Source organism: Vulpes vulpes, chromosome 1, assembly GCF_048418805.1.
Source record: "Vulpes vulpes isolate BD-2025 chromosome 1, VulVul3, whole genome shotgun sequence".
In the NCBI taxonomy this organism is placed as follows: Eukaryota; Metazoa; Chordata; class Mammalia; order Carnivora; family Canidae; genus Vulpes; species Vulpes vulpes.
In genome coordinates, this window is record NC_132780.1 from 42456442 (window position 1) to 42469912 (window position 13471).

The window sequence follows — 13471 nt, forward strand, 5'->3', positions numbered from 1 at the left end:
AGCCACAAGCCACATGTGCCATTAAGCCCTGGAAATGTGGCCAGGCCAAATCTAGATGTGCTACAAATGCAAAATACTTGCCAGATTTTAAAGACCAAGTACTAAAAAAAAAAATCATGTAAAATGTCTCACGAATAATTTTGATATTGATTGTATGTTGATATATTTTTAGATTCAGTGGCTTAAATAAATATATGACTAAAATTGTACTGTTTCTTTTCAATTTTAAAATCTGGCTAACTAGAAAAATTTTAAGTTCGTATGTGGCTCATGTTAGATTTCTGTTAGTTCTGTTCTAGAGCACAAACTTTTGTGTTTTAATGAAGAACTTTAAGACCAAATCGGCCAAGTGATCACTGAAAAACAGTTTTTGCCGTATTGAGGGGGTATGAAGAAGACCTGGAGTTTCTAATTAGCCATCTCATAACTGTTAGGCAGCATACCTTTAAATTGATACACTGTTGTTTCCTTCTGTGTTCCTGCTGAATTACCCTCGATATTGTAGAGTATATTTGCATACATAATACGTAAGAATATATATGAGGCTCTGTGGAGTTAGCACTCTTTGGAAGAAAAAAATGTTTAGCCTTTCAAATAGATGAAAACAGTTTACTGGAAAAAATAGCAACATGAAAAGACTTTCTTTACCAATAAATTTTAATAGTTACTAAAATGAGGAATCTGATCCATTAAGATAGAGCTTGCCAAGTCTTCAAGCTGAGTCACTTATTTCCTCCAAGCAGCTACTCTACTTCAGCTTCTTTCAAAGCAGCTGTTAGAAGTATGTTGATATTTTGATTCAACAACAGAACACAATGCAAGTATAAGTCTAAAAGTCAATTCACCTTCCCAGAAAATTAGTGAAGGAAATTTTTGCCAGTTCCCCACTTTTGTTTTTAGGGTGTTCATACTCCCAAAACATGTCTTATTTGTTAGTGAAACTTAGTAACATTGATTATAAGGTAGTTGGTGAATGAATGATGTAGGATTTATTATATGGGTGCTATACCAAAAAAAAAAAAAATCCCAGAAGAAGGTGGCAGGTGCATGTGACTTCACTTTACAAAGTGCATACAAGATTAATAGAGTCTTGGGGCAGCCTGGGTGGCTCAGCGGTTTGGCGCTGCCTTCGGCCCAGGCTGTGATCCTGGAGACCCAGGATCGAGTCCCACATCGGGGTCCCTGCATGGAGCCTGCTTCTTCTCCCTCTGCCTGTCTCTGCTTCTCTCTTTCGCTGTGTGTCTCTCATGAATCAATAAATAAAATCTTTAAAAAAAAAAAAGATTAATAGAGTCTCTGTTACTGAGGGAAGGGGACTTCCTGGTGGAGGACAAATGCATGTAGGAATGTTAGGTCTTGTGAACTTTGAGAAGGTCCATTGGATTGAAGGGCATGCAGTGGCTTTGGGGTACTTAGCTGGGTTAAAAGATGGGACTTCTCTGCACTCTCTGAGGGCTCACTTCTCCATCAGTACTGAGGGGGGATATACCTGTCCTTTCTTGTTCTGCCAGTTACTTGCTCACATGACCCACAGTTGCGATCACAAGCAGAGAGTGACTATCAGGAGAGGGAAGCTAAGGTGCCTGCACAAGGATCAAACCTGTTATCTTTGATGTCAAAGCATTGTGTTCCAGCAGCTCAGCTGGCCAGCTAAAGTAACTGTATTTAATGAAATTTCTGGGGCGGAGCCAACAGCTTTTATTCCAGGAAGAGGAAATAACAGTCAAGAAACCCCGGGAGGACATTAAGATAATGTTCTAATTTAAAATCAATTTTATTGATACCTTATAAATTATTATAGCATTTTATCCTGACCAAGTAATACATAATGCTGAGGCCATGGAAACAAAACATGAATGGCTGAATATTGAAGTGCTGTAGATTTTACTCCACAAAGCAAAAAATATGTAGGACTTTTGTATTCTAAGTATTTTTAACTCATGGAGACTTCTGGAGGGCAAGGTGTAGATTTCATTCATCTTTGTATTACTGTACTTCAGTGGGTATTCAGTAAAAACCTGTTGAAAGGGCCTGTGAGTAGACTGAGATTGTATGGTGGTTTCACATGAGCATAGGAGTCACAGCTCTCTCCTTCATCTTTGTAGCAGCGTTCTCAGCAAGTATTCCAGTTAGCCTCGTTTTGCCCACTGGAGAACTGGAAGCTTAGAGAAGTTCATTAACTTGTCCAAGGTCACACAGTCCACCGTTGTGGACATGGCCTCTCTACTTCATCATTCCTCTGTCAGTTGCTCTTGTTTTGATTATCTGCCGGAGAAATTTATCTTGTTCCAGGTATCTCTTACCAGGAGAAAAGCAAAAAGACAAAAACAACAATAGAACATTTTGAAGAACCTATTATTGTTCATGACATGCTGTAGAAGGTAAAACATTTATTAAGAACAGACTTGTTACTTTACATGGAGATTATATTTGAACAAGGACAGATCTTCAGAAAGTCCCAGTCATTTTTGAAGGTGATTTTTGATTTATGTTAATTTGGAAAAAGCAAGTTCTGTCAGGGTTATATACAGATTGTGTTTTTAATGACTTCCTTAATCAAGCAGGTTATTTTAAAAAAGTCTTATTGTAATGAGCAGTAAACTGACACCAGTGACTGGCTCAGAGCCCTACCATATTCAGGTTTTTCACCATAGGCATGCTATAATTTTTAAACTAATTTACCTAAATTTGCATGTGTTATGAGTCTGTATGTAAGATGTGTATATTTTAGCCAAATAATTTTTATTTTTTAACTTTTCCCAAATGAGGATTATTTTCCCCATCTCTGCTGGTTGTTTTTTAAATAGGTGGAATAGCAAATGTTAAAGTGTTTTATTAACTGTATGTATGGAAATAACAAACATTTTGTGTAATACTGTACAATAAAACTTCAATCAGAATGCACTGGGATATGGTACTATGTTTGGCATATATAGGTTTATTCAGGATGTTACTTTACTTCAGAACTTACTGAAAGTGTTTCATAACTCTAAAATGCTTTGAGGGTTAGTGAACATATTGACCTAGGGTGACTCATGATTGTAGGGCTCCTCCTACTGAAGGTCCTTCTGCATACGAAGGGGAGGGGCTGAGTCCCTGCTGAGTTCCCGCAGTACTTTGGCCTTTCTGCATTCAAGAGAGTCAAAAAGTATTAATTTCTGTTTTAGTCCTCTGTTGTTGTTTTTACAGAGGAAATGATGCTTGAGGACTTTAGTTATGGCATCAGTGAAGGGTCAACAGGCCTCTTGAGCCTGCCTTCTCCATCCTGCCTTCCCCCACTGCCATTAACAGACTCCCTTTGAATTGTCCTTGACCCAAACTAATTCCTATACTGAATGAACTACAGTTCAACTAGCAGTATAATTTATCTTCTAAAACGGGGCTGGTTTTGAGAGTAAAATAGGCCTGCACACCAGTAGAGTAAAGTGGGGGCAAAACCCTAGCCAAGTTTTCGTGGTACTTTTTGCCCTGTCATTATCCCCTTTATCTGTTTGAAAGTGGATTTACCCTTGGGTACCAAGTAGATGGGGTATCTGAAGGCTGATGAACAAACAGACCATAACAAAAGAGTTTTAGAGTTTTTGATCATGGTTGTCCAACCTTTCCTTCTCGTTGGACTCTCCTAAGTGGGCCGGGACATATGAACAGTGCACTTAGACGAATGGCAAGCAAAATTAGCTTGATGTGCATTTGAAATCAAATTAAAAAGTCCGATATGGAGGTGGTATTTATAGTCTTGCCTGCAGTATTGAACCAAAACCTTATTGTGTTGAAAGGACATGTGTTTTGGTTAATAGCAGCCTATTGAAACCCTATCATTATGGACCATCTGTATATCGGTGCTAAGGGGTAGTGCTACACAGATGCCGAGAATGGTCCTTATGTGAGGCTGAAAATAGACAATCCACACTAGCTATGTAGTAAATAGCGTGCAGTGCTGAGTGCTGTTGCAGAGGGGCTCAGTTACCTGTCTGCGACTGTGCCTTATTCTACTTTATGGAGACTCTTTCACCTGGTCCTCAAAGCAGCTCAGGGAGGATGTGGGTGGGGTGTCCTTGTCTCAGACTACAGAGACTGAGACTGAGCAATATCCCCAAGGCTACACAGCTATTAAGTGGAAAACTCTAGACTCAAATCCAGACAGGCAGTCTGACTCCAGACAGATGCTGTTGCCTGCTAGTAAAATCTGTGCTACCTGTTATTAAAATTAGCTAATTGTAACAACACTACCTCTTGTTTTTTTGAGGGGGCGGGGTATACTTTACAGAACTCTTCGTCATAATGGTCATCTTTGATCTTGAGTTGGCAGAGGAGTGAAGGTGAAGGGCAGAGCCATCTATTTCAATTGCCGGAGGTGTCCATTTTCCATCTGACTTGGTCAATAACCTTAGTAGAGTCTTGGTTGGATTTCAAACTAGGATCTAGAATTTTCTCATTTGGAGATAAAATATGATTTGCAGTGTTAGGAGTAACTCCTTTAAAGCTTATCTTTTGCTTCCAAAACAATTGGGATTTCCATATAATAAGACTCAAATTTTTATTATCTGTCCCCTAGTCTTTCCTTTTTTGCCCTCATCCTTTTCTTTTATTAAACATCTACTTTGTTCTTTCTACTGTCCCAATAATATGTTTCATTTTTAAAGATACAGAGCTTTTTAGTAAACATTTGCATTTGAGGTCTTTTGACTTCTCTTGATTGGTCACCGCTTCTGATTGTTATGGCCCTCCATTCTTAATGACTTTGCCGATATAGTCACATGGTCAGACTGTAATGAGAAAATATTTCTAAGTTTGTAGATTTATACAGAGTCATGATGCAGCTCCAGTTAAGTTTACTATGGAGTCAGCTAGGGAAATACCTAAGGTAGGTAAGCTTTTAAAATAATGACAGAAATAAAAATATTTTCTAGTAAAACCAGACTTTGTCTTTAAAAGGATTTACTTAATTCCTCCTGTTCACATGCTCAGCAAAAAATCCAAGTGGCCTTCCAGTGGCAGAATGGTGGACTTGTAAGATTCATGATGAGAGTCTGTGCCAAGTCCAATTTGATTCCAGAGCAATTATGTTATTAGAACATTGCTGATTGCCCCAGTGCCCATTGTGTAGCTTAACCTTTAAATGCTAGTGATAATTAACTACTTTATCATTCTCCCAGGAAACTCCAACATATAACTCTGTCTGCAATAAAATTTCACAAATAAAATACTGCCCACAGAGCCAGAAACAGCCAGTTAAGAAAAGTAAAGCTGTTTGTGCATGTGTATCAATAAGCAAGCATAAAGATCTAAATAAATAAGCATTACCATTTAGTGTTAATTTTTGAGAAAGTGTCTTACAGTCGTTCATAAATCAGTTTTTCCTTTTGGACAAAGTGGAAATAACTTTCATTAGAGTATCTTAGAATCACAGGGCTCAGATTGTTGTTAATGATACACACATACAGGTTTCTTTTTGTAAAATATCAAATGAGTAGGATGAAGGCATGTGGAAGTAGGTGAGAGAGTAGAGGTGAGAAAGAGGCACAGCTCCCAGGCTGTGCTTTCTGAAGGGCATCACTACTCAGATCTTACTGTAACAAATAGTTTCTTGTGTAGCTGTTCAGCCTAGTGGTCTGCTGGAAGGGAATGTATCATATGAATTTTTGGTCAAGGTTGAGGAGTACAAAGGGATGTTTGCTCATTTATGTTCAAAAACATTACTGGGCAGTTCTCTGCTGCTCGCTGTGCCGAGGGCCCCCACCCCAGGAACCCACAGCCTGGAGTGGGAAGTGGCCTTGTAAACAAATAGCCACATATCGATTGCGAGTGCTCTACTCACTGGGTGAACAAAGTGTTAAGGGAACAAGGAGGAATTGAGTGATTAATTCTGCCTGACAGCATCTGCGTGAGCTTTAAAAGGTGACATGAGAGCCAGTCCTTAAGAATATGGGTTTCAACACAAAGATACTGAGGGGAAATGGGCATTCTTCTAGGCCAGGAAAAAAGGCTACAGATGCAAGGAAAATGCACAGAGCCCTGAGCTCTAAGGCCAGGGCCCTGGGTGAGGGCGGGGAGTGAAGGGCTTCGCAGAGAAGGCTACGCTCAGAAATTTGGACATTTTTTCCTTAAGGACGGTGAGAAACCATTTGTTGTTTTTAAGGAAGAGTGAGAAGTGGTTGAATCTCTCTTTTGGGAAATACGAACCCTAGAAATGTGGAGGAGAGACTGGAGAGGGGGACACTAGATATGGGGTTCTGACATCGAATATGGTAGGTAGTGGCTCACAGGTGATGTTTGCAAGGATGATTTCCATGCAGTAATGGTCACAAAAACCTGGTCACAGTGTGAAAGCAAAGCAGAAGCATTGAACCATGTCTGATGGCTTGGGAGTGAGGATTGGAACTCAACTGGGATACATGAAAATGAAGCAGCAGTCCAATTTAAAAAATTGTTCAGCTTCGGTCTTTAGCCTTGACTGAATGACATCTGCCATCGTTTCTGCCATTAAGCTTAAGGGCGAATGAGTAGGGTTAGCCACAGGGTTTGGTGCCTCTGAGTTAGAGTATTCACTGAAGACTGAGAGAATAGTACAGGAAGGAAGTCTTTGGAGGTACCCAGCCCTATCATTGGGAACCAACTCATTTGTCCTTCCCATCTTCCCCTGCCACCAAACTCCTACCCGCTCCTTCCAACCTTTGGAGCTGGTGGTGGGGTTGCCATCACCACAGGTGACCACTAGGGGGTGGTGTCTTGGTAGCGATGTAGACCCAACATGGAAAAAGAAAAGTTTATTGGTTTTCCTCTAACAATGGGCTTCGAAAGTTTAGCCACAAAAGAAAATGTGGCATTAAGGTTCAGTGGAAGTGAAAGGGGATAGAGAGCCAAAAGTTCTGGCTATCACTCTGCCTCCCATAGTTAATTTAAAAGCCGTTGTAAATGTTGTGTATCTTCATAAATGTTAATTATAACCATCAGACTAAGATAAAGGAAAAAAAGTACAAGGGCTTAATTTTCTATGAGAAGAGTACAGTTATCAGTGAGGAAGAGCTTTATGGAACAGTTTCCTGAATTGATTTAGATGCAAGGCAAAGATATCCTGGTGGTGATTGTTTGCTCTTCCTAGAACTTGTTTTCCCATATCCCAGGTGTTCTTTCCACTGCCCAGCCTGGGTTAATTTAGCACTCAGAGCCCCATGCTGGTGCCCTGCTGAGAGGGACTGGGCCTCTCTGGCCTTTATGAGCCACCCTCCACAGGTCAGCCCTGCTACCTCCCCCACACCTCACCTTACTGTCAGGCGGGCTCCTGTTTGGTCTGTCTGGAACAGAGTCATTAGCCAGTTCATAAGGTTGCTTCCAGGTTTTGTTGATGCTTTCTTCACGATTCTTTATATGTGATTTTAAGCTCTTGTACTGTCTGAATGTGCCCAGTAGTAATCACCTTGGCTTCTGTGGTAGACTCCTTTTCTGTACTTCAGTGTTTATTTTTTTTACTTCAGTGTTTATTTTCAGCGTGTAGGCCTCCTCCAGTTGGGGACTCTGGAAGAACAGAGATGACAGACCTCTCCTGAGCCTGTATGGTTTGTTCCCAGCTGTGATCCCAAGAAGGAGTGACTGTCTTTCTCAGTTGCCAGGTCCTAATGGAGTTCTAGGGTTTCCAGAGATACAAAGGAGCCAGCTCATGAAAACTGTAGGAGTCAGAAAAGGACTAGAGTGAATTTTTGCAGGCATTTTGTTTTTGTTATTTTTATTTGCGACTCTCAACTTTCATAACCTTAAAACAAGGGACTAAGCAAAATTACATAAATATGACCTTTGTGTCACATGATCACCATTTGGGGTTGTTTAAATTCAAGAGTACCTCTCTTCCTTTTTCTTTGTAGAATTACTAGTTTTTCTCAAGATGGATTCTAATATATTCTTTGTCTCTGTACAGGCTTAAGTTACTGGTTTCCCATTACCCAGCAAACTGGGGCCCCCAGGGGGGCAGGGGCTCACCTTTTCTTTCCTTCCATTTTCTCTTCTATCTGCTTCCTTTCTCACTGCTTTCAAGCTACCGCCCCAGTGTAATCTACATCTCCTTGGGACCAGACCCATTCTGTCTTCTGAATTTGCTGTTCTTTGCCTCCTTTTTTATTCCTTGGCTCCCTCTGTCCTGTCTCCATTTCTTCTTTCCTGTTGGTTCCTTTTTCCCCCCTTCATCCCCTTGTCCCTGTTTCCCCTTGGTTTCCTGCTGAGCCTCCTTTGCCTCTTCCGTTCACCTCCACTGTTCCCTCCTGTCTCCTCCTAACAATTTTACAGGTGCGCACTAATGAACAAAAGGGACATTAGATCTGCACAACTCACTGTGAAGTGGATGGTCATTCCTCAACCCTGCTTTCTTTTTGAATTACAGAGCTCTTCGGTATCCCCGTCGGCCAGTTTCCGAGGTGCCGAGAAGCACAGAAACTCCACAGACTACTCCTCTGACAGCAAAAAGCAGAAAACTGAAGAAAAGGAAATTGCAGCTCGTTATGTAAGTTCATTCATCTTTGGGGGAAACCAGTTTACTCTGCTTTTTACCAGCAGCCATTTTATGACTATTACCAACTAGAATTAGACCAGAGGAGAAAAAAAAATAGTGACCGTGTGTAGAACTGTATGTCAGTTGGCTAGCTGCAGCCTCTGTGTGCAGGGCAGCACGCACGTGTACATGAGTCAGAGCACAGTGCTCTGTCTGGCCGCCAATAGAAGACATTGTAGGGCTTTCATAGTACTGTTTCTAGAGATGCATTTGCTTCCCTCTCTGTATTTCAAGGTGCTTGAATTTCCTGCAGTCAACTAGAAATGTTAAGGAAAATGTAAAATCCTAGCCTGTTAAAATGTCTAAAAGGAATTTGCGCTGAGGGGTAAAGCAAGTAGAGTATAACTTGCAGAGGCATCCAGATGTGTCCCTAGCATGGGTTGAAGCTCATTTCCCTTCAGTGACTGACCCTTCAAGTCATAGAGTGAAGGAAGCCAGCTGGGTGGGACTGGGGTGGATGCAGCCAGGGCCTGCTCTGCTCCCTGTGGTGGTGCCCTGCAGGACTGCAGGTCTCAAGAAAAAAAAAAAAAAAAGTAAGTTTGGATTTTCATGTGAAACCTCCCAATCTTAAAATGCTGGCTACTTACCCAGTCTTTTAAACTGAGAGAACGCACATCACACCTGACAGTAGGCTGGATTTAGCCTGGATGTGCCAGCTTCCACTAGCTTTGGAGTAGCAAGCCATAAGCTTCAGTTTTTTAAACTGTAAAGTGGAATCATCATATTACTTACCTTAAAAATCATCACGAGGATTAAAGAACAGAGTACATTGTAAAGTGTTTAGCACACTTGGGTGCAGTTCATTTTTGTAAGAGGTGAGGAATTAACCTGAATTTATCTGGGGTAAATCTGGCCTTTGTACGTGTGTACGCATGTGCTAGGGGAGGAGGTAATGCTTGTCAATTATTGATGCAGGACAGCGATGGAGAGAAGAGTGATGACAATTTGGTGGTTGACGTTTCCAATGAGGTACGTTTTATGGCTTGTTCAGCTTCTTGCTCTTACCACTGTAACAATGACTAGTGTCCACACAGTATTCAGAATGTGTGTGCTCCGTTTCCAAAGGGACCCACTTTTTATTTACCTGAAATTTATGTATTTATTATTGATCCTTTTTATATTGCTATTCTTTTCTATAAAAATACAAGTGTGTTTTGCTATCACCATGAATGCACACCAGATATATGTGGTCAGCCTTCAGATCTCATTGACAAGTGACCTGTATATTTGTAAGGTTTTGATTTTTGTTTTTGAATAAGTACAGCTGACCCTTGAACAATGGTAGGGAGGGTAGTTTTAGGGCACTAACCTCCCACAAAGTTGAAAATCCTCATGTAATTCCTCCCCCCCCCCCCCCCCCCCACTTCTTTAAGTATAATTGACACACAATGTTACATTAGTTTCAGGTGTACAATATAGCGATTCAGCAAGTATGCCCATTGTGCTGCCACATATAACTTTCGACTCCCCCAAAACTTAACTACTAACAGCCTACTTTTGACCTAAAGCCTTACAGATAACATTAATAGTCAGGAACAGGTATTTTGTATGTTATATGTATTACTGTATTCTTAAAATAAAGAAAGCTAGAGAAAAGAACATGTTAGGAAGATCATAAGGCAGAGAAGATACAATTTACAGTACTGTAGCATATTTATAAAAAAAATCTGCATATAAATGGAACCGCACAGATCTAACCCATGTCCTTCAAGGATTAGCTGTGCTGTAAATATCGCATTCTACCAAATATTTTCTTTAGCAATTCGGTGAATCTTTTATTATCGATTACAGAGCATTCATTCTGCACTTCTTTGTGCTTTCCGCACTCAAGTATTCTAGCATTGTGAGTGTGCTGTGCTGCATTACTGCCCTTGCTGTTTCCCTGTAGGACCCATCTTCCCCTCGGGGGAGTCCAGCACACTCCCCCAGAGAGAACGGCCTGGACAAGGCGCGCCTGCTCAAGAAAGACGCCCCTATCAGCCCAGCCTCCATTGCGTCCTCCAGCAGCACCCCTTCCTCCAAATCCAAAGAACTTAGCCTTGTAAGCTGCTCTTCATCCTCTTTCTTAGCGTGGCCTGTTTCAAGATGCTTGGCTTTGATTATTTGGTAAATTTGGTATTTTTCACATTTTTCTACAAGGACTCTTAATTCCAAATATACTTAGATGTTCAATATTCGAGCTTAATTGACAAAAGTACTTTGGGAACAGAATGGGTTTACTGACTTACTGGTGATAGATGTTTGTTTTATGAGTTTTTGCAAGGATAGGGGAGGGATATGGGGAAATTGAGCGAAACGTGTATCAGCAAAGATGAAGAAATACACACCAGGCTTACAGAGATGGTTTTGTCACCTATGGTTTATGGTAAATTTAGTTTTCGACTGGGATGTGATTTCGTTGCTAGCTTTGTTTGAATTACCAAGCTATATATGACTGCAATAATTTTCCCTTCCTGTCTAACAAGTAATCTGTCATTTACAAAAGTCTTCCTTGACTCACACCACAAATCACAAATGCAAAAATGAAACTGCTTGCAAGTCAGGATAATCTCCCCATATCCCCTTCTTCTGTGGCTGTGTAGTTAATTGCATTTTTGTGTGTATGTCTTCCTTTTTCTTCGCCAGTTATTTCCTTGTAAAATAACATTAAAAAAAAAAAGACGAATTCAGTTTTCATATAGTCTCTGAATTTGCAGCTGAAGGAAAGAAAGTTCCTTAGGTTGTCTGCAAATTAGGGGGATGTGTCTGGAACAGAGGTACATTAAGTTTTTTTTCTGTTCTCTTTTGGCCTTCTGGTCTTATATTGGCATCTCCTCTCTACTGATCTCTGTGATGATTTAGGCATGGATCTGTTCTAATGGGACCTGTTAACCAGGAAACCTCTTGTGACATGAACAGTCCATCAGGAACCCAGTTCAAGCAGCCTTAAATCAAAGCAACCAGCAAGTATTTGGTCATAGGACATCATGATTATCAGCCTCTGTCTGACTCATACCAGTTTCCTGGAAATCATCTTCTCTACTCTAGATTCTACTTTAGTTTATACCCTCCTGAACTGAACGTTGGTTTTGTGCTCTCAGGGATCTGTTTGTTTGTTGGTTGGTTCTTTTTAATTTTAAAACTAAAGGCCCAACCTGAGGAACTTTTTCCATTTCTTTCTCTTTTCCTTTTGACTTGCCTTTTTAAAAACGTTTAACATCATTGTAAAAACTGTGTTCTCATTGCCACTGTATTCTCTTCTATCTCTTATTAGAATGAAAAATCTACTACTCCTGTTTCAAAGTCTAATACCCCTACTCCGCGAACTGACGCACCCACCCCAGGCAGTACCTCCACCCCCGGATTGCGGCCTGTGCCTGGAAAGCCAGCAGGAGTCGACCCTTTGGGTTAGTAAGAAGAGTTTTCTGCACTTTTTTAAAGAAGTAAAGCAATGTAAATAGTGCCGTACCTTAAGAGTAGTAATAACCCGCATCAAAAGTCTGTTAAGAGTTACTTAACCTGAGTATATTACAATAAGCGAATTTGAGCACTGGATCCTGTTTTTTTAAGGTATATTTTAATGTCTTACTTCCTTATTATTTCCTGTGTTCTTGTTTTTTCTCTTCTCTCCTTCTGTTTTGCTCTGTAGCCTCAAGCCTGAGGACCCCGATGGCAGTCCCTTGTCCATATCCAACCCCGTTTGGGATCGTGCCCCATGCTGGGATGAATGGCGAGCTGACCAGCCCTGGCGCCGCCTACGCAGGACTGCACAATATTTCCCCTCAGATGAGTGCAGCCGCTGCCGCTGCTGCTGCTGCCGCCGCCTATGGGAGATCACCAGTGGTATGTTCATGGGTCTTCACGAAATCAAACCATTCCATGGCTTCTGGGATGGTCAGACGTGTATTTGAACGTAGGAACCCATCATATCTGCAAATTAAACTACATGCAGTTATACTGTGAGATCCATTGCCTTTTCTAAGGTGAGGAAATGTCCTTGATATTTTAGGTTTCCTTTTAACTTTAAACCTACAAGAGTAGAACAAACAGTAATGAATGTAGTGAACCCTGTTTCCATCATAAACTTAAAAAAATTATACAAGTTATTTTTTTCATGTATGTTCCACCCCCCCCCCCAGTATGTTACCACTAAAATTATAAACATCCTATTTTTTCATCGGTTGATACTTCCGTATGTATATTTCTAAATTTAAAGTCTGTGTTCTCCCAGTATTTAGAGAGGTATTGAGTAGGCTGAGATAAGTTGGTGTAACGGTGTTTGTTTCTGTTATTTTGCTTGGGAAAATTTTAGGTTGGATTTGATCCACACCATCACATGCGTGTGCCAGCAATACCTCCCAACCTGACAGGCATTCCAGGAGGAAAACCGTGAGTACCTCTGAGTCTCGTGCTCACCATGTGCCAGGCCCTGAGCCCTTGCTGGCCCTTTCAGCTGTGCACTGCTAGGCAGTGCGGGGAAGCTGCCCAGGCTCAAATTTTGTTTTTGTTTTTTTTCCTTCGCAAAGAATTTCCATTTTCTCTTTGCACAAGGAAAGAGGTAATGAGGTGGGGTTTTGTATTTTCAATTTAAAATCTTGAGCTTCTAATATGGAAATGCAAATTACTGAGGCATCTCCAGCAGTCAGGTCTTCTCTACGTCTGTTACTGAATTCTTTTGTTGCCTTGAAAGAAACGTTTTATGTGCAAACCTGGATGCTCAAAATTTGAGCATGTTGGGAAAAGACGTGCCAAACTTCAAAGGCTGTGAAGAGAAAGAAGTGTGGTCTTATGTTCAATTGTGTTTGCGGAAAAGGTGCCTTGCTCATTTGGCTTATCATCCTGTGAGCTGGATATTTGGAGAGGCTGTATTCACAGCCCCCTTGAGTTATGAAGGCAGAACGCACACATCAGTTTTTCCAGTCTCTTCTTGTACATTCTAATCTCTCACCATAT

The 13471-nt window shown here is 40.9% G+C and overlaps 1 protein-coding gene across 14 annotated transcripts in view; it reads left to right on the top strand.

The window, feature by feature from the left end:
* LOC112922083 (TLE family member 4, transcriptional corepressor) overlaps positions 1 to 13471 on the top strand; it is a 142814-nt gene that overhangs the window by 112857 nt on the left and 16486 nt on the right. For 11 of the 14 annotated variants that reach the window (XM_072762784.1, XM_072762787.1, XM_072762825.1 and 8 more), the window contains 6 exons: positions 8372 to 8491; positions 9455 to 9508; positions 10428 to 10580; positions 11793 to 11925; positions 12168 to 12361; positions 12831 to 12907. In XM_072762784.1, coding sequence (XP_072618885.1) covers positions 8372 to 8491; positions 9455 to 9508; positions 10428 to 10580; positions 11793 to 11925; positions 12168 to 12361; positions 12831 to 12907 — 731 coding nt within the window. The remainder of the gene's footprint in view (positions 1 to 8371; positions 8492 to 9454; positions 9509 to 10427; positions 10581 to 11792; positions 11926 to 12167; positions 12362 to 12830; positions 12908 to 13471) is intronic. The other 3 variants (XM_072762842.1, XM_072762850.1, XM_072762860.1) reach the window with 1 other exon arrangement.